This window comes from Cervus canadensis, chromosome 7 (genome assembly GCF_019320065.1).
Source record: "Cervus canadensis isolate Bull #8, Minnesota chromosome 7, ASM1932006v1, whole genome shotgun sequence".
Classification (NCBI taxonomy): domain Eukaryota; kingdom Metazoa; phylum Chordata; class Mammalia; order Artiodactyla; family Cervidae; genus Cervus; species Cervus canadensis.
This window is the reverse complement of record NC_057392.1, coordinates 4,444,461-4,467,374: the sequence shown is the minus strand read 5'-3', so window position 1 is coordinate 4,467,374 and position 22,914 is coordinate 4,444,461. Positions and strand designations below refer to the sequence as shown.

The following is a 22,914-nucleotide window of genomic DNA, read 5'->3' as shown; positions in this document are numbered from 1 at the left end:
CAATCCTAATATAATGACACGTTTACAATTAGAGGCAGAGCCAGGATCTGAACTGTGGCCATCAGAATCTACAGTTCAGACTTTCTCCACCAATCATGCTGTCAAGTTCATGCTAATTGACACAGATTCAAAATACCAATATAAAAGGATATGAGGTTTAAGTGAATCCTGTAATCTATTTTTAATATCACTGCAAACATACAAAAACAAAAGCTTATGAAATCATTCTCAAATGTTTAATTAAAATCCATATAGCATTTAACATGTATAGATGTTTAAACTCTTTCAGTGACTCATATTTTAGAATCCTTTTACACAACATTTTGAGGCTAACTTCATGCCAAAAATCTACAAATGTACAGTTTAACACAAAAATACATTTGGAGTCCATTCCAATGCAAGTTGAAAACACTTTAATTGCAGACGATGTATAGATATTTAAAAAAGAAAAGCTACAAAATGAGCACATAAAAGTCTTCCCTTTTGAATTTTTAATAAAATACTGCTCTGTATAAGATCTAATGAAAAATTCCAGTTACTTATAAAATACTTATGTGAGGAAAAAAAAAGAATTAAGATCTATATGTATGAATTATACTTACTTACATTGTTTAAATGAAAAAAATGTTGAACTTGTTGATGATACAGTACACTATTACTCATATATCAAAATAGATGCAAACACTCAAAGAAGCAATTGGATGCAGGCAAAAGAAAATATAAGACTTAAGGCCAAAAGAGCCCCTAAGTTCCAAAACAAACAAAAAATTCACTCCTATTACTTCATGAGAAAACAGTATGAAGATTTGGCTCCAATTACTAAAACATCTACAGGCATTTAATTATTTGGCCTGGGCAATTTACTAGTACATCAACTGCTGAAATAACAGCAATAGGTGTATTGTTGGAAAAAAATTAATTTTTATAGGTTTAAATATGTAAAACTTTATCTACTGGAAACCAGAGTCTCCATCACGAATTGCACTTGAGATGGCTGAATGCATTGATTGAGCAAGGCATTATTGTTGGTTCACTGAAACACACAAAGAAACACAAAAGCAGCTATGGATTTCTGATATTCTTAACTATGAAGACTACTGTCTGTGTTTTCCTCTCTCTAAAAGACGCATCAGTGGTGTTGGAGATATCAGTGAAACTCCAGCCTGTCCTCGTTCTGATCGTCATGGTCTCTTACTGCTCCCTGGCGGAAGATGGAACAATCTGAGGGAAATATGAGCCAGCTCTGTCTGAAACATATTCATTTCTAGAATTTTTAAGCATTATCCCAACTAGGAAAGGAAGCTCCTGCAAAAAAGACTGCTTCACTGACAAAGCTTATAAGGTGTACAGAAAGAACACTGTCAGTTTAAGTTCTGTCGCTCTCTAGAAAAATGATAAGGGGACTTCTGTGATTGATTTTTTTTTTCAGAGGTAGAGAATGTCTGTTATTTCTCTCCAATAAATGAATTCCCCTCCCCAGTAAAAACACAATTTGGAAGCAAGATGGTACTAACAAATATAGCAAGCTCAAAAAGCTGGGAAATTGTACATAGTGGCTTTAAAAAAAGAGGCTCTGGACAATGAGATGAAGTATATTAGAATGAACTTTACTGGAGAGGGGGACAATTCTAGCTATCTTAAACTAGACAATCACTATGATAATGTATGATTTACTAATACAAACAGAACAGATGATTTGAAAGTGAGTAAACACATCACTGCAATTCATCTATGTCCTTGAGCTAGGAAGAGTATAGTCTGAAAATGCAATGAGGGACAGGTCTTATTTAACTGGTCTCCTTCCAACTGCCTCCCTATCTGTCCCTCCTCCCAAATCCAGATTAGTTTGAAAAATATCAGTTTAAAACCAAAGCAAGTACCTGATCATGAAAAAGGAAATAAACAACAAAACCTGCACCAAGAGTTCTTCATCTCTCCCACCAATAGGAAAAAAAAGATCAAACTTTTGTTTTTCAGTTCTAAAAGAACTACTTATCCCTCTGAACAGCAAGGAAAGTCTTAAATTGAAACCAAAGTACATATACAGGTGAAATTAATTTTTCAGGCAACTGAGTCTCAGACGTTTACAAATGAGCCTGCATGATGTTTAAATCAATTAATAAAGTCTATCTGTAAAATTATAAGACTCAGGTAATGTATTGGAAATGGTGAAAAGGACTGAAAGGACCAAACTTCACAATTCACTTAATCTGCTCAAAAAAAAAAAAAAAAGAAAAGAGAGAAAACTTTATTGAACAAGGTTATCTAGAAATAATGTTTTAGTAAGGAGAGGAAAGTTTAAATAGATTTAACTGCTCTTGTGATGTGGAAACATGAAGCATTTTGGGGAACCTGCCCTTCTGTGCCTTACACAGTCCAGGGTTTCCACACAAAGTCCACAACAGATTCAACAGTTGAATAAGCATATTTCTAAATTTTGGGGTAGTCTGAGTCTGTGCCATCCACAAAGGGAAAATTGTTAAGTTTCCCAAATCTTTCAGTGGATCTAGACTCCTCAAGACTGTCATGAGATACAAACAGTCTCTGCTTCTTACATCCTCTCCAGAGAGGGCGCATCTATTGCTCTCAGGCCCACCTCTGGAATAGGTGTACAAGGGAAGAAAATATAGATGAATGCATGACACCATCTAGTCATTATGGACTTCTCTCCCATTTTAATCTCTCTTTAGTCTTGAGTTGCTTTAGGAGAAGAATGAAAAGAAAACACTTTTATTGCCTATCCATCTAGAATTGTCAGTTTGCTTTGTTTGACTACTGAGAAAACCTCCTTATGTGGGTTCAGTGGTGCTATGCTTATCAAACTTTCTCTTGAAGTTTTTGGAAGATGGCATGTGCTCCTTCGGTGCTTTAATAAAGATGTGGGCTGTACACTGTTTGTATAGGGTGGTCACAGAGGAATGATGAGTGAGGCAATTCTTCAATGCTGGAGTTTGTACAGTTACATAAGATGGAAAATATCATACACTTTAAAGTAGTAGAGGTTAACATAATCTTATTGTCACAATTCAACTTTTTTGTATTTCCATAAAAGACATTTCCTTAAAAAAAACAACTTTGTGAGGCAAAAAGGACAAACTCTGAGAATTACTTGAGCCTCATTACTTCAGATCCTCCTACAGAGAAACATGTATTCCCAAAAACAAAATGTTGGGAACCAATGAACATCTAAATCTAGGAAAATTAATAGAAAACAAAATCACAGAAACTCACATGACTATCATAAATGACAAATGAACACTTATCTCATACTAAAGGCACTACTAATATACAAATATCCTATTAACACTTAGAGAAATTCTAACATTTAGCAGTTAGAGAAAGAAACCCATTTAACTCAATACTAGCATTTTAAAAAACAAATAGACTAAGACTCATGGCAGAGTTTTCAATTAGCCAAATGAAACTAGATATAATAATAAGCAGCTCCATACAAAGATTGTGGTTCCTACTTTTAAAATACTTTTTAAAAAGTATGATAACTTACTTCCTTAAAAATATAAGCATATCACAAAAACTAAAGCATAAATATATATATATATATGTATGTATATAAATCCAGGCCCTGGTACCGCTGAGAAATTTTCATAAATTCTGATATAATTTCAACAGCCACAGACTGAATAACACACACCCACATATGACATGTACAGACAAAATGCCAGAGTCACTGCACAGTCCAGCATAAAGCTAAAAGTATCGAAAGAGAATGAGGACGGGCATTTGTCATGTAAATAATGCATATTATTCAGAATAATGCATAAAAATTTAGAATTTCATTGTCCCAGGAAACACTACACATGGACCCACAACGGAGCTGTCATGTATGCTTAAGTGAGCAAGTAAAAAGCTAAACAAAAGGATAAAACACTTTAATTAATGACATGATTAATATTTTGTACTTCTATCAGAAGATTAATTTGTAATCATGATACCCTGTAGATTTTGAAACTTAATTTTTTATTAGAGGTTAACTAATGCTGGTTCTTGAATAATCTAAAAAATTGTAATTATTTCCTCAAATCTAGATCGCTATGTATAGTTCTAAGCAGTTAAATGAAATATTCTGATCAAAATTCTGAAATTGCTTTGGTACAAAACGGAGAATAAAGCAAAACTGGCAGCACCAACCACAACGTGATCACGTCACAACAGGTCTAAAGGACCCTCAGAGAAAACAGAACATAAGTTAAAATACCTATAAATAAGCGCCACTCTCCTGACAATTCTATTACATCATTAAAAAGAGAAATAAAATCTACATTCAGTAAATTATACTTGAGGCCCAATTTTCATGCTCCACTTAATTATCCCTCAATGATAGTGTAAAAAAAATGTTTATTATTATTGCAGTACCATGTCTAATTCATAGTTCAAGATGCTTTTAATGCAAGGCCAATGGTTAGAGTGGTACATGTGAATGCTCAGTCCACTGATAGTATTTTAACACAAGGTTTTAGTTTTTTTTTTTACACCTTTATTGAGGTATAATTGATGTAAAACAAATTGCACATACTTAAGACGCACAATTTGATTTACAGTCTTTTAAATAGCATGAAAGTGCCTGACAACTAGAAAATTAAAAAATTTAATTGTAATGTATTGTTTTAAAATAGTACATTGCAATTTCTCGTGAGACACAGATATGGATTTATAAAAAGGTGGGAGGAAAGGAAAGAAATTTAATTCCAAGTACCAAATTTATTCAGAAGGTTTAGAAACGCCAAAATTCACAGCCAGTTTTCTTGATTTTCTTCTTGAAGAGCTTGGTGCCGACTTCTGGTGAGGCATACTATGGCCTGGGGAGGCAGCTGCAACTTGGAAAGAAGATGCAGGTTGAGGGATCTGAGAGGATGGTAAGGAAGCTGATGAAGTCTCCTGTGGAATTCCTTTGGTGACATCAGAAGATGCTGACTGGCTAGTGTGAAGCGGGGTGACTTGATAACTCTGGGCCTCCTTATTCTCAAAGTTCTTTTTGTTTGCAACTCTTTTTTTAGTTACCTTTGAGGAATAAAAGAATGATTAATTAACAATGTAGGCAAAAAAAACTAGTGTCAGAAAATACCATAAATCATGCTGCTAATACTTGTCAAGCACTGCTGACTTGTGACTTTCACTTCTAATCTCCAAATCAGACTTTAGAAATTCAAGGAATTTAGTTATGAATAAGATATCTTAAATTTATCCATAATTTCAGTATAAAGAAAATTTATATTCCTGATTTTAAATCACTGTTTTAGAAAAGGATATTATTACTTGCTACAATTATTTATTAGAACACAGACTCAGACAGCAGGAACTAGGTTAGACGGTTCACTAGTGGTCAAAACATATTCTCAGCACCGACTCCAGTACTGATCAGGCCTCTACTTGGCACTGAGTATGATATCACTCAATAAATAAAATTTTATCAATAGCTTTTGAACAGTAAAATATTCTCTTAAAAATATAGCAATTCTCTTCTAGGTCTCACCTGTAGAGGTATGAACTGATTGTGCACACCAGCTGGCATTCCCCCAGCCATGGGCATGGTCCCAGCATACGGTGTATGATGGAAGGGCTTCCCAGGAACTGGCATTGGTGGTCCCCATGGCACTGAGCCAAAGAGATGAGATGATGAAGGCATGATATTAGCTATTAAAAATCATGGAAAAGCTATTTTAGTAAAATGGCATCATTAAAGCCCTGAAATTTAAGACCTCCCTTTGCTACTTTTCCTTTTAGCTTATTTCACTTTGGCAAAGAGTATACACTTAAGTTCTGTTTAACCTTGCTTACAACATTCAAAGTCCTCTTAAGGACTGTGAACCACCTACATTCAGCTTATCATTATGCTGTCTGGCCTATGAAGGCCAATAGTACCTTATACTGATACAAGCCTTGGGAATATTTGTAATACTATTTTAAAAAAAATAATAGGGTCATAAATCTGTCCCTTGGGGGAGAAAAGCCAGGGCAGAAAGAGAGAAATCTTAAGGATCTCACCTGCCCCCAATGCTAAGTTGCTTCCATAGTGATCCCAGCCTACAAAAAAAAAACCAGAAAAGCTCAAGTCTTGAAATTTGATCACTTTCATATGATACACACAATCTTTCTTTTCCCTATTCTAACATCTGTAATTCAAGAATTAAAAAAAAAAAAAAAATTTCACTGCTTGTTTCCTGCTGAAAGTGCACTGAATCAGTGGGTCCCAAAACTGATTTGTCTATCTGAATCACACGGAAGCTTGTTAAATACAGATTCCTGGGCAAAGCTCCAGACCTGCTAATCAGACTCTGAGGGCCCAGGAATCTGCATTGTTAATAAGCTCCACAAGTGACCCTTACACAGTCAGCGCCAGTGCAGTATTTGGGAACTCCTGCATTAATAGTAACAACCAGGACTCGCACACTGCCACCAAAGAAGGTCTGCACTGTGCTCAAAGCTGCTTTTTAGAGAGAGAAAAAAGCAGACGGAATTTAAGACTATATAGCTTCACTAAAACTCAGCTACGTTTGAGAGAAGCTTGTGAGTATACCTTTACATATATGTACTAATTACTTAAAACTAATTTATATATAGTTTCTGGATTTTTTTGATGTGGGTAATTTTTAAAATTTTTACTGAATTCATTACAATATTGCTTCTGTTTTATGTTTTTGATTTTTTGGGCCATCAGGCATATGAGATCCTAGCTCCCCAACCAGGTATTGAACCTGCATTGGAAGGTGAAGTGTTAACCAACGGACTGCCAGGGAAATCCCCTGGATTCATCTTTGAAAGTGAAAAAGCAGTCAAAATAGATTTTCTAAGTTATAGTGGACTTACTACCTTGAGTTATATGAAAACATCAGATTTATTGTGTCACAAAAATTCTATGACTAACCATTGTTCATACAGGCAAAGGAATGCCAGTGTAGTATAGTAACAAAATTGTGGGTTTCGTTACCAGATAGTTTTGCTTTTGAATGCTAGTACTGCTACTTAGTAAGTTATGGCCTTAGAAAAATTACATTTTTTAAACAAATCAAAGTAAAAATAATTATACACATACGGACTGTAATAAAAAGGGTTTTCAACAAAATATAGCAGTCCTCTGGTCCATTCCAGGTTTAACTGTTTTAGCTATTTATTTGCACACTGTTCAATAATTTGCTTATACTACTAGCTGATTTTTCAACTTTAGGCATTTTTAGACTAAAACTACTATGATAGATCAAAATTCAGTTCTTTTATACCACCCTTCACTACTTTCCCTGTCCTCCCAATATATTATAATATTCATTTAAAAAATGTAGAGTTTGTGGTATGTCACTATACACATATTATCACTTCCAAGTCAAGTAGGGTACTCTGATTATTTTTTTTTCCTTGTAAAACTTAAAAAACTCTTTTAAAAAAGAGTAATTACCTTTTACAAGCACTTTAGTCTTTTATACACCTATCCTTCACATTTTTTTCCAAATGCTGCCCATCTATCAGATCATTATCTCACCTGCCAAGACCTTCCCCTGCCCTTTCAATTGAGACCAGTTACTTTCTACACCTGCTGAGCAGCTAGCATTATGGAATTTCCATTCATTGCATAAGTATATTAGGTATTGTGTAGTTTAGTTTCATGTGTGTGTGTGAAAGTCGCTCAGTTGTGTCTGACTCTTTGCAACCCCATGGACAATTCTCCAGGCCAGAATACTGGAGTGGGTAGCCTTTCCCTTCTCCAGGAGATCTTCCCGACCCAGGAATTGAACCGGGGTCTCCTGCATTACATGCAGTTTCTTTACCAACTGACCTATCAGGCAAGTCCTTAGTTTCATGGTTTTCTTTAAAACAAACAAACAAACAAAAAAAACTATTGCTTTGCTTTTTGGAGTGCAGAATTCAGTAACTTCTAAAGAACAGTGCATAATAAGTAAATCTGCTTGTCTGAAATGTCTTCATTCTACCCTTGCACTAGATTCACACTTTGGCTTTAGAGAGAAATCTAAGATGAAACTAATTCTGTCTCAGCATTTTGAGGTCATCAATGTTCAACTGCTTTCTAGCTTCTAGTCTATGCTCAATGATACAATAACATTTTGATTTTTGATCTTTTATTTGTATTTTTCCTTCATCTCTGACCCTCTTTATTCAGTTCAGTCGCTCAGTTGTGTCCGACTCTTTGCCACCCCATGGACTGCAGGATGCCAGGCCTCCCTGTCCATCACCAACTCCTGGAGTTTACCCAAACTCATGTCCATCGAGTCAGTGATGCCATCCAACCATCTCATCCTCTGTCGTCCCCTTCTCCTCCCACCTTCAATCTTTCCCAGCATCAGGGTCTTTTCAAATGAGTCAGTTCTTCACATCAGGTAGCCAAGGTATTGGAGTTTCAGCTTCAGCATCAATCTTTCCAATGAATATTCAGCATTGATTTTCCTTTAGGATGAACTGGTTGGATTTCCTTGCAGTCCAAGTAACTCTCAAGAGTCTTCTCCAACACCACAGTTCAAAAGCATCAATTCTTCGGTGCTCAGCTTTCTATATTGTCCAACTCTCACATCCATACATGACTACTGGAAAAACCATAGCTTTGACCAGATGGACCTTTGCTGGCAAAGCAATGGCTCTGCTTTTTAATATGCTATCTAGGTTGGTTATAACTTTTCTTCCGAGGAGCAAGCATCTTTTAATTTCATGGCTGCAGTCACCATGTGCAGTGATTTTGGAGCCCAAGAAAATAAAGTCTCTCACTGTTTCCCCATCTATTTGCCATGAAGTGATGGGACCAGATGCCATGATCTTTGTTTTCTGAATGTTGAGTTTTAAGCCAAGTTTTTCCACTCTCCTCTTTCACTTTCATCAAGAGGCTCTTTAGTTCTTCTTCACTTTCTGCCATAAGTGATTCATGTCAATGTATGGCAAAAACCACTACAATATTGTAAAGTAATTAGCCTCTAACTAATAAAAATAAATGAAGGAAAAAAAAAAAAAAAGAAAACACACAACAACAATAAAATATGACAATATCATAGAAGGAAAAAAAAAAAAGTGTGGTGTCATCTGAGTATCTGAGGTTATTGATATATCTCCCAGCAATCTTAATTCCAGCTTGTGCTTCATCCAGACCAGTGTTTCTCATGATGTTCTGCATATTAGTTAAATAAGCAGGGTGACAATATACAGCCTTGACTTACTCCTTTCTTGATTTGGAACCAGTCTGTTATTCCATGTCCAGTTCTAACAGTTGCTTCATGACCTGCACACAGATTTCTCAGGAGGCAGATCAGGTGGTCTGGTATGCCCATCTCTTTCAGAATTTTCCACAGTTTATTGTGATCCACACAGTCAAAGGCTTTGGCATAGTCAATAAAACAGATGTTTTTCTGTAACTCTTTTTCAATGATCCAGTGGATGTTGGCAATTTGATCTCTGGTTCCTCTGCCTTTTCTAAAACCAGCTTGAACACCTGGAAGTTCATGGTTCATGTACTGTTGAAGTCTGGCTTGGAGAATTTTGAGCATTACTTTGCTAGCATGTGAAATGAATGCATCTGTGTGGTAGTTGGAGCATTCTTTGGCATTGCCTTTCTTTGGGATTGGAATGAAAACTGACCTTTTCCAGTCCTGTGGCCACTGCTGAGTTTCCAAATTTGCTGGCATATTGAGTGCAGCACTTTCACAGCATCATCTTTTAGGATCTGGAATAGCTCAACTGGAATTCCATCACCTCCACTAGCTTTGTTCGTAGTGATGCTTCCTATGTCCCGCTTGGCTTCTCATTCCAGGATGTCTGGCTCTAGGTGAGTGATCATACCATCGTCACTTTCTGGGTCGTGAAGATCTTTTTTGTATAGTTTTTCTGTGTATTCTTGCCACCTCTTCTTAATATCTCCTGCTTCTATTAGGTCCCTACCATTTCTGTCCTTTATTGAGCTCATCTTTGCATGAAAAGTTCCCTTGGCATCTCTAATTTTCTTGAAGAGATCTCTATTCTTTCCCCTTCTATTGTTTTCCTCTACTTCTTTGCATTGATCACTGAGGAAGGCTTTCTTATCTCTCCTTGTTATTCTTTGGAACTGCATTCAGATGGGTATATCTTTCCTTTTCTCCTTTGCCTTTCACTTCTCTTCTTCTCATAGCTGTTTGTAAGGCCTTCTCAGACAACCGCTTTGCCTTTTTGCACTTCTTTTTCTTGGGGATGGTCTTTATCACTGCCTCTTGTACAATGTCATGAACCTCCGTCTATAGTTCTTCACGCACTCTGCCTATCAGATCTAATCCCTTAAATCTATTTCTCACTTCCACTGTATAGTCATAAGGGATTTGATTTAGGTCATACCTGAATGGTCTAGTGGTTTTCCCTACTTTCCTCAATTTAAGCCTGAATTTGTCAGTAAGGAGTTCATGATCTGAGCCACAGTCAGCTCCCAGTCTTGTTTTTGCTGACTATATAGAGCTTCTCCATCTTCGACTGCTAAGAATACAATCAATCTGATTTCGGTGTTGATCATCTGGTGATGTCCATGTGTAGAGTCTTCTCTTGTGCTGTTTGTTACGACCAGTGCATTCTCTTGGCAAAACTTTGCTAGCCTTTGCCCTGCTTCATTTTATACTCCATGGCCAAACTTGCCTGTTACTCCAGGTATTTCTTGATTTCCTACTTTTGCATTCCAGTCCCTATAATGAAAAGGACATCTTTTTTGGGTGTTAGTTCTAAAAGGTCTTGTAGGTTTTCATAGAACCGTTCAACTTCAGCTTCTTCAGCATTACTGGTCAGGGCTTAGACTTAAATTATGGTGAAACTGAATGGTTTGCCTCGGAAATGAACAGAGATCATTCTGTCATTTTAGAGACTGCATCTAAGTACTGCATTTCAGACTCTATTGTTGACTATGATGACTGCTCCATTTCTTCTAAGGGATTCTTGCCCACAGTAGTAGATATAATGGTCATCTGAGTTAAATTCACCCATTCCAGTCCATTTTAGTTTGCTGATTCCTAAAATGTTGAAGTTCATTGTTGCCATCTCCTGTGTGACCACTTCCAACTTGCCTTGATTCATGGACCTAACATTCCAGGTTCCTAAGCAATACTGCTTTTAACAGCATTGGACTTGACTTCCATACGGGTCACATCTACAACTGAGTGCTGCTTTTGCTTTGTTTACTGTTTCCCTTTATTGCTGGTATTCTAAATCCCAAGGCAGTCTGTGTCTCTTTTCATTTAGTGCTAAGCATCTGGTGGCTCTTTCAGTTTACAGATGCATGTCCCTTGGTCAGAAGAAACTATTTCTTTGATAACTTTCCTCCTTCCCATGATCTCTGATCTCTTTTTCTGGAACTCCAATTAGATAGGTATTGGATCTACAGACCATTCCTCTAAATCTCTCTTACTTCTTATTTTCCTCCTTTTATGTTGATCTTTTTCCTGAGATTTCTGTGGCTTTGCTTTACCTATTGAATTTTAAAATTTTTGCTCAAGAATTTTTGTTCTCCAATTATTCTTTTATTCATGAATTCTTGTTCTTAATTTTTTTTGGGGGGGGGTTGCAATACTGTTTCATAAGAATGCTAACCAAAGCTGTCTCTGAAGTTCTCTTCTTTCTAACACTATCTCCAGGTCCCTTTCATTTATCTTTGTTTAAGCTCTTATAGAGATTTTCCTAAAATGTTCACTGGTTTCTCACAGTCTATTATTTCTTCATATTAAAGAGCAAGACGTTAAAACTATGATTAGAAGCAGTGTCTGTGTTGGGAGGGTTCAGGGCTAGATGACTTGAGATCCTCAGTTTCTCTCTAGGATGACTGAATAGTTTGCCAGCCTTTTAGTTGGGACATCCTCCAAAAGTTGGTGGGTCTTTCGCTTGGAATTCAATGAATTTCTCAAAAAACCATCCTCTAACTTCCTATCTGGGCTAAGGCTTGTTACAGCCTGGGAATAGGATGGGAAAAGGAACTTCATGTAGCCTCAGTTTCCAGCCTACTATCTCATTTCTATTCTGTACTTGCTGTATGTATGGAGCTTTCTGGAGACCATACCTCCAGGCTTTTGCCTGAAGATGTTAACTGCTTGATTGTGTGGGGGAAGGCTCTGGGGAGGAGTTTCATCATTCTTGCTACACATGTTGAACTGATTCCCTCTTTTCAGGCCATGCCTCTGATAGCTTCTGACACTTTCAAGTTCTGAATCTCTTGGGAACTGTGAAGGACAATCTGCTCATCTGTCGGTTTGTATCCTCTTTTACACACTCTTCAGTTGAGCATAACCCTACTCTGTTGCTAAAAAAAAAAAATAATCGGTTTCTATTTCTCTTCTTTTCTCATCACAAACTCTTTTCAAATTCTAATGTGCTGATATTTCTTCTCTCATCTCTTTGTCCTTATAGGTTCACACTTAAAATAGTTCATTATTCAGTTTAAGGGAGTCTGGGCAAAGAGAAGAGATAACCAGTTTAATACTCCCTGAATTTCTAGATGAATCTGCAGGCTCTGGTTCCAGGCTTACCCCTTACAACTCCTTACATTACCGAGACATTTAGATCATTTTTTGGTTCCTTGAAGTGATGCTTCTTAAAAGAACTTTCTAAAAACAATAATTAAATGGTAAATTTTTAGACAAGAAAGATACCTTACCAGTAGGTTGGGGAAAAACTGGAGGAATGGTTCCAGGTGGTACGGCTGGAGGATAACTTGGAAATATTCGTGGAGGCAAAGGGAAATTCACTCCTAAGGAGCCCTATGGAAGTATTTAAAGTTATAAAACAATGCAGCAAAAACATCTAGAGGGATTACTTAAAGATTTAGTAGAGAATTCATGGACAGTTCTCACCAATTGTTGTATAGCAAAAAGTGCAGCTTTTTCCTTGGCTTCATTTTCAGAATGGCACTGTGGCCCATGTACCAGTAAGCCGTTAGATAATTTTACCTGGCAAACTGTCATTGTCTAAAAAAAGAGAATAGGAATGTTTATGAAGTTATCTGTCCAGGAAGTTGACCTCCTCCTAGAAAGCTTAAACAAGTAGAATAATTTCATCTAACATTCTGTAAAAAACAATTTCAAGAATTCAAATAAGGACTATAGCTTAAGTTTTCAGTTATGATGCAAAAACTTTAAAACTGTTCCCTTATCTTTCAGTGTTTACAAAGTTAAAATGATCTCTAAGCTAGCTGAAGGGTCAGGAATCCTAGTGTAAATGAAAGTCAGCTAAACTTTCTTCTTTACGTCTAGAATCAGGAAACTAGGTTTCCTATTTGTTTTTGTATGTAAGATTTTATTGGAGCACAGCCAAGTCTACTCTTTTATGGTTTGCCTATACCTACTATAACTGCAGAGGAAAGCAGTTGTGACAGAGACCATATGGCCCACAAAGCCTGAAATATTTACTATCTGGCTGTTTATAGAAAAAATTTGCTGACCCCTGCTTTCCACCATCCTTTAAATAGCAGACATTTTGCTAACATGAATTAACTGCCAAAATCTTAAAAACTCAGAAGTTCTGACTGATTTTATATTTACATTTGAATGACAATTCTTTACAGTATACTTTTTTCCTTTATAAAAAAGACTTTTAGAAAAATGCTTTTTCAAAAAGTAGTCATATTTATGTAGTAGTATTACTAATCATTATTAATTACTATCATTATTAATATTATGTTCGTATCATACTAACATAGTGTTATTACCATTATTATTAATGGTTGTTTTAGGTAAGAATATGTCAAAAATTTGGATGTAAAAAGGATAAAACAGATTTCCTGTAGTGGTTCTCAAGGTGTGGTATGGGGACCTCAGAGGTCCCTGAGACCCTTTCCAGAGCTTCAAACTATTTTTATAATAATACAAAAATGTTATTTGTTCTTTTCACTCTCACTTTCTCATAAGTATAGAGAGAACCAAACGTTCATTAATATAATTTCAAATTCTACAATTGCACTAACTTTAAAGAAAATACCATGTTTTAATGTTGTTTATCAAAAAATATCCACAATGATATGAAAAGACTATTAAAATTTTCTTCCTTTTTCCAACTATTCGTGTGAGGTCAGATTTTCTTCATGTATTTCAACCAAAACCACATATTACAAGAGATGGATAGTAAGAAGCAGATATGAGAATCTAGCTTCTTCTATTAATCTAGAAGATGGGAAAGACTTGCAAAAATGTAGGGCAATAACATTCTTCTCACTAAATTTTTTCAAAAAGTCATTTTTAATTATCAACTTAAATTTTTTTTCATTTTTAATTTGGCAAATATGGATATAATACAAGTAAACAAAAGTTCTTTGGGGTTCTCAAAAAAAAAAAAGATGGGTAGTTTCTGAAACCAGTTTGACAGCTGCACTGTACACCAAGACCCCTACCCCTATCATCACTCTGAAGAATCCTGCGAGGCAACCTGCTGCCCAAGTTCCTGTCAGTGTCACTGAGGGCTCTGGTTATGCATACATGGAAAAGCCAGAGGGATAAGTATTCATCTATGCTTCTCATAAAGTCAAAAATACCAGCTCCACTATATTATTTCCAGCCAAAGATTTTCAGTTGATTTTCTTAAGCTCAGTGATCAATAACTGATGCAAACAGAAGAACAGTAGTATGCTATACCTGTGGTGTTCTCAGAAAGGAGAAATCTGGTTGTGGCATTCCAACAAGGGAACAAATTCGAGAAAGTTCAGTTACTGGTGTAGACACAGGAGGAATCTGGCCAGTAGGCCAGCAAACACTGTCCATAGACTGAACACTATGGTACTCACTAGCACTGTGAGGCTTGTTCATATAAGATGCTACAAAAAAAGAGAAAAGGACATATCTACATTAAATGATACTTCAAACTACGCAATTATGGCAGGGCTTTACAGAATAGCAAGTAAGACACAGTTAAAAAGTGAAAAGAGGAACTTCCCATGAAGCAAATGTAAAAACTATTTAGTCTTGCCTAAAATAACTAGAACTAAATGAAGATTTTTAGATGATTATAATTAATTATTGACATATAATTAAGATAAAGATTTAAAAATATAAGTTGATGACTGCCAAAAATTAACATCGTGAGAGATTAACACGTTGTAGGCAAAATCTAAACAAGCAAATGGCTTTCTCGAGCTGATTTACAATTAATTCTTAAGGTTATTTTCTTTAATTTTTATTGGAGTATAGTTGCTTTACAGTGTTGTGCTAGTTTCTGCTGTATGGTAAAATGAATCAGTTATACGTATACATATATTCACTCTTTTTTAGATTTGTTCCCATTTAGTCACCACAGACCACTGAGTAGAGTTTCTTGTGTTAAAATTCTTAAGTTTTGAGGCTTCAGCTTTGGTTTTCTCAAAATCCATCTTACTTTCTGAGCCACATGGATCAATGTTTTTTGCTCTTAAAACAGTGATTCTTGAATGTTTTTTTCTGAACTTAAACCTTCCAAGTGCCTTTATATAGAATATGATTTAAAAATTCTGAAAGATCACATTCTTTATAATCAAGAAACTCACCAACAGAACAAAAGCACACCCTAGTGGATAATGAATCTAAACCTCTAACTATCATAGATTAAAAAATAAGTGGCTTGCCCAAAGTCACACATTAGTTCTGTTACATGGGCTGGATTCTGAGCTTTTCATTCTAAGGTATATGATATTTTTTACTATACTGAAATATAGTAAAAGTTACTTGTTTTTGACAGTGGGATCATACTTACTTGATACTGTTTTAAAATTTTATTTTGCTCTATTTCAAGCATATATCTGTCACTATGATATATATTGTTTCCTGAGAGTTATTCGAATTTTAATTATTTATCCTGATACTCAGTGGATAAATGAAGTTAGGCTCTGATGTTGTTCCAGATTTTGATCCTTAATAAATTCAAATTGGCTTATTTAAAAATGTTTTTTACCTGAGAAACTTCTGTCCCCACCTACCATTATTCCTGGTGGACTTTTGAAGATAATTACAGAGACAAAATATTAAGTATAGTGGACACAGAAGTAGGGGCGATGATCAACAACTAGTGAAGTCCAGTTGTGTGCCAGCTGTTATGCTGTAGGCGTCACAGACTTATGGTAAGTGCCACTTTCCAATGTGTGCCTCCATTAATTATTTTTAATTGATTTTATAGCTTCTTTTTTATGCGAGTCAAGTTATTTTAACATAACACTAATACCAATTATTGGCACCTAGGATGTGTTAGACACAGTGCTAACTGCTTTATCTATGTCATATAATTATTGCAACAGACATCTGCAATGTTATTTCACAGATAAAAGAAAAGGTAAATAATATATTTAAATTACATAATAATTTTTAAATTACTGAGAAAAAGCTAAAATGTAAAAACTTTTCTAGGTTTGGAATCTACAGAATGAGTATATGATATAATTTAAGTAGTTACAAGAAGATAATGAGAGATCTACTGGTTACAGTTATTTAATACATTGTTATGTAATGACATAAGCATAAGAAAACATACTCTTATTACCCTTCATTATACTTAAAAAAATAAAAGTAGTCTTATCTTTAAAAATTACAAGATTAAAAAAAGAAATGAACTGAATTTTTGAAGTTGGCTATTAGCTTACTTAATTTCTTATTAAGTACTTAGTTTACTTACTCAATTTCTTATTTTGTTTAGGTTGTGAGGAAGATCCATACTCATCTCTTCTACTAGAGGAAACAGTGACGTCATTACCAAACTGTTTCATTTCACTCTTACGGTCCATACTGTCAGAGCTGTCAATTTTTAGAATTTCTTTAAGCATCCGAGTTCCCTTCTGCTTTGAAAATGATTGGTATGAGATAGTGGGGGTAGAGAGAAAAGTTAACAGAGTTACAGAGCTTACTGATCCTCCTTTTAATAAGTTCTATTGTTAAAAATTAAGACAATAACTACATTCAGATAAAGAATAAGGAAAATCAAGAGAGTTGAAAAAAAATCCACATTTCCTGGCAAAGAAATAATAATTATCATTCCTGCTTAATTTCTGACCAAATAGTCTGGGAACAATGTTTGAAGAACAAGGGAGTTACGGTGGCTAAACCGCCCAGGACAGCCTGGTTTTCCTCACGGATGACAATAATACGCATCACATCAGCCCACGTAAAAGAAGGTGTCTTAACTGTTGCACAGGGAACGTATGGCCAACAATAATGAAATTACCATAGTGTACAAGCTCCTACAAAATACGAACCATAGCAAATGACTGTGGTGACAACTGTTCTTCACTTGGAGGCTCTTCATGATGAGATGACTGTATTTCACTTTCTTTGGAGATATTCAAGGATGCTAAGAAGTTCTCAATTCCAGGATTAGGCTAAAAGAATAAATATTTTGTGCATGAAGTTTTGAAAGTACACGGACCTGAAAATCACTAAGAGTTTTATATACAAAAACGATCATTTAATTTTCACTCACTCGTCTTTCCAAGTGTTAAAGTGTGGGAAGAGAAACTGAATGAATGGTCTTTTACCTTATCAACAGCACTTGGATGACCAGTCACAACCTTTTGATTTTCTGAGACTTCTGAACTTTCATTTCTCTTCAGTAGCTTAATATTACATTTGGCAGGCCCTCCAAATGTCTATAAAAGAAAGAGTGGATTTTTGTGTAAATAAAATTATAGTTACTACTTAACAGTATTCTAAATAAATCACTGCAAACTTTTTGGAGTGTTATTTTTTCTTTTATATCATAGGAAAAAAGGGAGTGGCCCCATAAACTTGATGAGGGAAAAAATTACATCTTAACCTCCATTAATTTCTAAATAAGATTTAGCATTCCCTTCAATTATGAATGTAGGCAATAAACTATTAATACAATGGTGGTGATTCTAATGGCATTTCAATATAATTGGTTTTCTTTCAAATCTTATGTATTTTATTGTAGCATTAATACTATTATTCTCAGAAAGAGTCCATACGCTTCACCAAAGAGTCCCACAGCACTAAAGAGTTTCTGAACTCCTTTTCTAGAAGAAAGGAAGTTATAGCATAAGAGTTTCAGAAGGAGAGGGCTTTCAAAGTCATGTAATTCAACCCTTTATTGGTATCTGAAAATTAATGGGCTGCATTACTGAGAACCTGTTATGTGCCAAGATATCTGCTAAGATATCTTTTATAAATATATTATAGCTTATAAGAGATCTAACTTTTTAAAAAACTTTGTTATAAAACATAATATGTATATAAAACACACACATGAGAAGTAAACATGTATATTTTTAGATTTAGTGTTTTTTTAATTATCAAATGTATATACACTCTTTATCAATCAGCAGAAACTCTTAAAATAAAACATAAATGATCTCAGTTTTTCTTATTAACCTAACTCCACAGAATTAACTGTTAACTTTTCCATGTTGGTCTATATACTTTCATTGAATATACAAACATGCGTGCATGCTTAGCTGCTCAGTCGTGTCCAATTCTTTGTGACCCCATGGACAGCAGCCCGTATTTCTAAATATTTTATAAATAAAATGTACACACACTCATACAAGTAGGCATGTTTGTATGTATTTATATAGGGCTTTCCTGGTAGCTCAGCTGGTAAAGAATTCCCATGGAGAGAGGAGCCTTGAGGGCTGCAGTTCATAGGGTAGCAAAGAGTCAGACAAGAGTGAGGGACTAAGCACTAGCACCAGACTATACATAATGAATGAGAAGGACAAGTGATATATTTTAGTCTCCATTTTAAAGATGAAGAAATTGAGGCTGTGAAAAGTGCAGTGACTTGCTCAAGGCCACTGAACCATTAAACGGCAGAACCAGAATGTATCTCTAATTCCAAGTCTTAGACTCTAGCTGTGCAACCTCCCATCCAAGGGACTGACAGGCTCAGCAACCATCTTGCCACACACATTATGAATCTGGTTGAAAGGGCTGCAAAGTTAAGGCAGATGCCACCAATTCCAATAAAAAGTGGGCGACTAGAAATTTGATTTTAAGAAGCTTACCTGCCTATTTGACATTTTTTGTGACCGACTCTCAGTTTTAGGACTCTTACACTCTTCTTTAACTAGACAAAGAAAATAGAAATTCTGTTAAATGAAATTTGTTGCATACCTATTAAATTTACCAAATATTTACCACAGCAAGGCACAGTGCTAAAGAACTCACTGAATTTCACGGAGGGAGACAAAGGCCCTGCTTTTGAGGAACTTGTAATCTAGATGAGGGGGAGAAAAGATACAGGCAACAACAAGGGAAAAAGAAAGGTGGCATCTAAGTGAGTCTTGCAGAACGGCGAGTTTCCAAAGGGCAGAATAGGGGGCTAAGTATTCCAGCAAAGAAATCAATAAGAGAAAAGACAAATAATAGGAGGAGCAGAAAGCAAGGAATATTTGTGGCACTCTAAATAGACAAGTTCTGCTGGAGGCTAAGAAGTATAATGCATCTTAGTTGAACTAGAGAAGCAGGCTGCAGGCATAATCTGCCAAGGACTGAAGACTATGGAATTACACTGGAGGTAATGGGCATAATCACAGAAAAGTTTTGATCAGGTAGGAATCTGATCAGAATTGTGCTTTAAGAAAATTAAAATATAGCAGTGCCTTATTATATAGAAACAGTAAGAGACCAATGAGGAAGCTATGTTAGTATTCTTGTTAAGAGGAAATTAGAACAGAAAGAAAATGAAAAAGGATAGATTAGAAGAGGAAGGAGGGAAGGGAAAAAGGATGAAGGAAAGAAAAGAAGGAAGAAAGAAAAAAAGGAAGGAGGAAGAAAGAGAGGGACACAGGAGGAAAGAGAGGATGAGGAAAGAAGTAGAGGGAAGGGATGGAAGGGAGGGAGGGGATGGAATGAGAGAAAAGGGAAGTAAGGCACAAAGATGAGAAGGGAAGGGAAGAGAGAGAACAGAGAGGGTAAAAGAAGAAAGGAAGGAAAGGAAGAATTCTTGCAAAAAAGGAGGCAAAGTAAAAGTAATATGACATGATTCAACATTAAACCTTTGTTGAGACACACAAGAAAACTAATTGGAATTCCCCATAATGTAAATGGCTTACATACTTTTATATAAAGGATAACTTGAAGAAAAATCACAAACATTTTAATTAACTATAAAATCTTGAAGCTTTAATTATCAGATTTATGGGGACATGAATCTATATTTAACTTAAAATGTAAAAGAAACAAAATAACATATAGATATTGGTGCAAAACAAAAACAAAAATCTGAACCAAAGTTATAAAACAAGAAAAGTTTTTTCAAAATTGTTTTTAGAAAAACATTTTATAAAGACTATTCTTAAACTATAGGAAATATATAAATACATAAAATACCATGTGCATATAAAATATAATCAATTAGATTCAGGACTCGGCACTTGGTATTTCCTCTGCTGGAAAGCTCTTCAGCAAGCTGATTCCACTTCCCTTTCATTTGGGTCTCTATTCAAACGTATCCTTGGAGAGGTATTACTTGACTACCCAATTTAAAACAGCATCTGCATCACTCAATCTTCTTACTCTGCTTTATTTTTCATCATAGATTTATTATTACTACAGATTATGGAATTTATTCTTTGCCTATTGTTAGTCTCAACCTTAGAATATAAAGTCCATTAGGTCAGAAAACTTGTCTGACTTATCCCCAGCACCTAAAACAATACCTTGCACATAATACAACTGAATAAATAAATAAATGAATAACAAAAGAGCCATATTTTGAACATGAAGAGCAATCTGATACAATTTGGGAATACTATGATCAAGAGAAGAGAAAAAGTAACTGTAACATGAAGGTTCTCATCTGTGTATCTGTATTCCCTACTGTGCCTAAAACACAGTGGACTACTGAAATGAATGAAAAGAGTCAAAATATGTAAAATATGTTAGAGAATATGAACAACAAAATACTTGCACATATTCTTAACAAAAATCTGTAATATAATTTGAATTTATTTATATATTTATTTTACATTTTTTGGCCATGCCTTGCAGCATGTAAGATCTTAGGTTCCCCAACCAAAGACTAAACTTGTGCCCCTGTAGTGGAAGCATGATATCTTAACCACTGGACTGCCAGGGAAGTCCCTGGAGTAATGTAATAGGCAAGTGTTTATATACACAAAAAGGTAACTGGGTTACTCTAAATAAAATTTAAATTTATCTCAAAATGTGGTTAGTGAGGTGACATCAGCAAAAATACTGAAGGACCTCTACAAATTCTTTCCTCCATAAAAGCAACAAGAAAATGAATATAAATATTACCAGAATCCCAATTTTCAGAATGATGGAAATTAATCAAAGACCTGCAACAATCTGGGATGTATTTCTTCGAGAAAAAAGACTGAATCTTAGTAAAAGCAGTGAGCTTTGTGACATTTGAACTTGCTCAACTCAGTTCCATCCCTTACTCTCCAGTTCCATGAAGCCTTGGAAAAAAAAACAGGTAGTATTTTTTTTGGTGAAAATCCATAGCCTGGCTGCTACTTGAGATTAGAATGAGGCTAGAGCTCTTTCAAAGTGTTATTCCAACATTCTATGAGCCCAGTATTACCATGATACCAAAATTAAAGACATCACAAGAAAATTACAAATGTCCTTTATGAATACAGATGCAAAGATCCTCAACAAAATACCAGTGAATAGAATCTTGTAGGGTATAAGGAGGATTATACACCAAGATCTAGTGGGATTTATCCCAGGTATGCAAGGTTGGTTCAACATATGAAAAACAATCAATGAAAAAAAACACATCGAATGCACAAAGGACAGAAACCATGTGATCATCTCAAAAGTCAAAGAAACAGCGTGTGACAAAAACTAACATCCCTCCAAGGTTAAAAAAAATCAATCTAGGAATACAAAGAAACTTCTTCACCTAATAAAGGGCAGCTATCAAAACCCCACAGTTAACATTATATTTAATGATGAAAGACTGAAAGCTTACCCTTAAGATCAAGACAAGGATGCTTACCCTCACCACTTCTATTTAACTGGTGATTTTAGCCACACAATTAGGCAAGAAAAATAAACAAGGCATCCAGATTGTATAGGAAGAAGTAAAACTACATTTGTGGAAGCCACAAAAAACTAGGGCTAATAAATAAGTTCAACAAGGTGGAGAAATACAAAATTAATATACAAAAGTTAGTTTTATTTCTGTAAATAGTAATGAATAATATGCTCTCAAAATTAAGAAAACAGCTCCACTGACAACTGCAATAGAATAAAATACTTAGTAATAAATTTAACAAAAAATTCAAGACTTATACACTGAATACTACAAGACATCATTGAAAGAAATAGAAAGGCTTACTGAAGATGACAATACTACCCAAATTGGTCTACAGATTCAGTATAATCCCTATAGAAATTCCAGCTGCCATATTTGCAGAAATAGACAAGCTGATCCTAAAATATACATGGAAATGCAAGAGACCAGAACTTGACAATATAATCTTGAAAAACAAAGGTGGAGGATTCAAATTTTCCAATCGCAAAACTGATAACAAAACTATGGTAATGAAGATGGTATGTTGTGCAGAAAAATATGGAATATAGATCTGTGAAATGCAATTAGAAACTAGAAATAAACCTATGCATCTATGGTCAACTGATTTCTGACAAGGGTGCCAAGACAATTCAATGGAGTGCAAAGAAAATTCAACGAGCAGAGAACAGTCTTTTAATACATAGTGCTGGGACAACTAGATGTCTGTATGCAAAAGAGTGAATATGGACTTATACCATATATGCAGTTATTCAAAAATGGAAAAAAGACCTAAATGTTACAGATAAAACTGTAATGCTCTTAGAAGAAAACACAGGTGTAAATTTTTGTGACCTTGAATCAGGTAATGGTTGCTTAGATGATACCTAAAGCACAAGCAACTAAAGAAAAAGTAGATAAATTGGACTTGGTCAAAATTAAAAACTTTTGTGCTTCAAGGACACTGTAAAGAAAGTTAAAAGACAACCACAGAATGATAGCACATATCTGCAA

The 22,914-nt window shown here is 35.1% G+C and overlaps 1 protein-coding gene across 2 annotated transcripts in view; it reads right to left on the bottom strand.

The window, feature by feature from the left end:
* Positions 1 to 222: 222 nt before the first annotated feature.
* XRN1 (5'-3' exoribonuclease 1) overlaps positions 223 to 22,914 on the bottom strand; it is a 109,971-nt gene continuing 87,279 nt past the window's right edge. Inside the window, exons 34-43 of one of the 2 annotated variants that reach the window (XM_043474209.1) lie at positions 18,920 to 18,981; positions 17,435 to 17,545; positions 17,156 to 17,278; positions 16,579 to 16,738; positions 14,577 to 14,755; positions 12,804 to 12,917; positions 12,608 to 12,710; positions 6,004 to 6,042; positions 5,492 to 5,652; positions 223 to 5,019 (exon numbers count right to left, since the gene is read on the bottom strand). In XM_043474209.1, coding sequence (XP_043330144.1) covers positions 4,720 to 5,019; positions 5,492 to 5,652; positions 6,004 to 6,042; positions 12,608 to 12,710; positions 12,804 to 12,917; positions 14,577 to 14,755; positions 16,579 to 16,738; positions 17,156 to 17,278; positions 17,435 to 17,545; positions 18,920 to 18,981 — 1,352 coding nt within the window. In that variant the 3' untranslated portion in view covers positions 223 to 4,719. The remainder of the gene's footprint in view (positions 5,020 to 5,491; positions 5,653 to 6,003; positions 6,043 to 12,607; positions 12,711 to 12,803; positions 12,918 to 14,576; positions 14,756 to 16,578; positions 16,739 to 17,155; positions 17,279 to 17,434; positions 17,546 to 18,919; positions 18,982 to 22,914) is intronic. The other variant, XM_043474210.1, reaches the window with a different exon arrangement.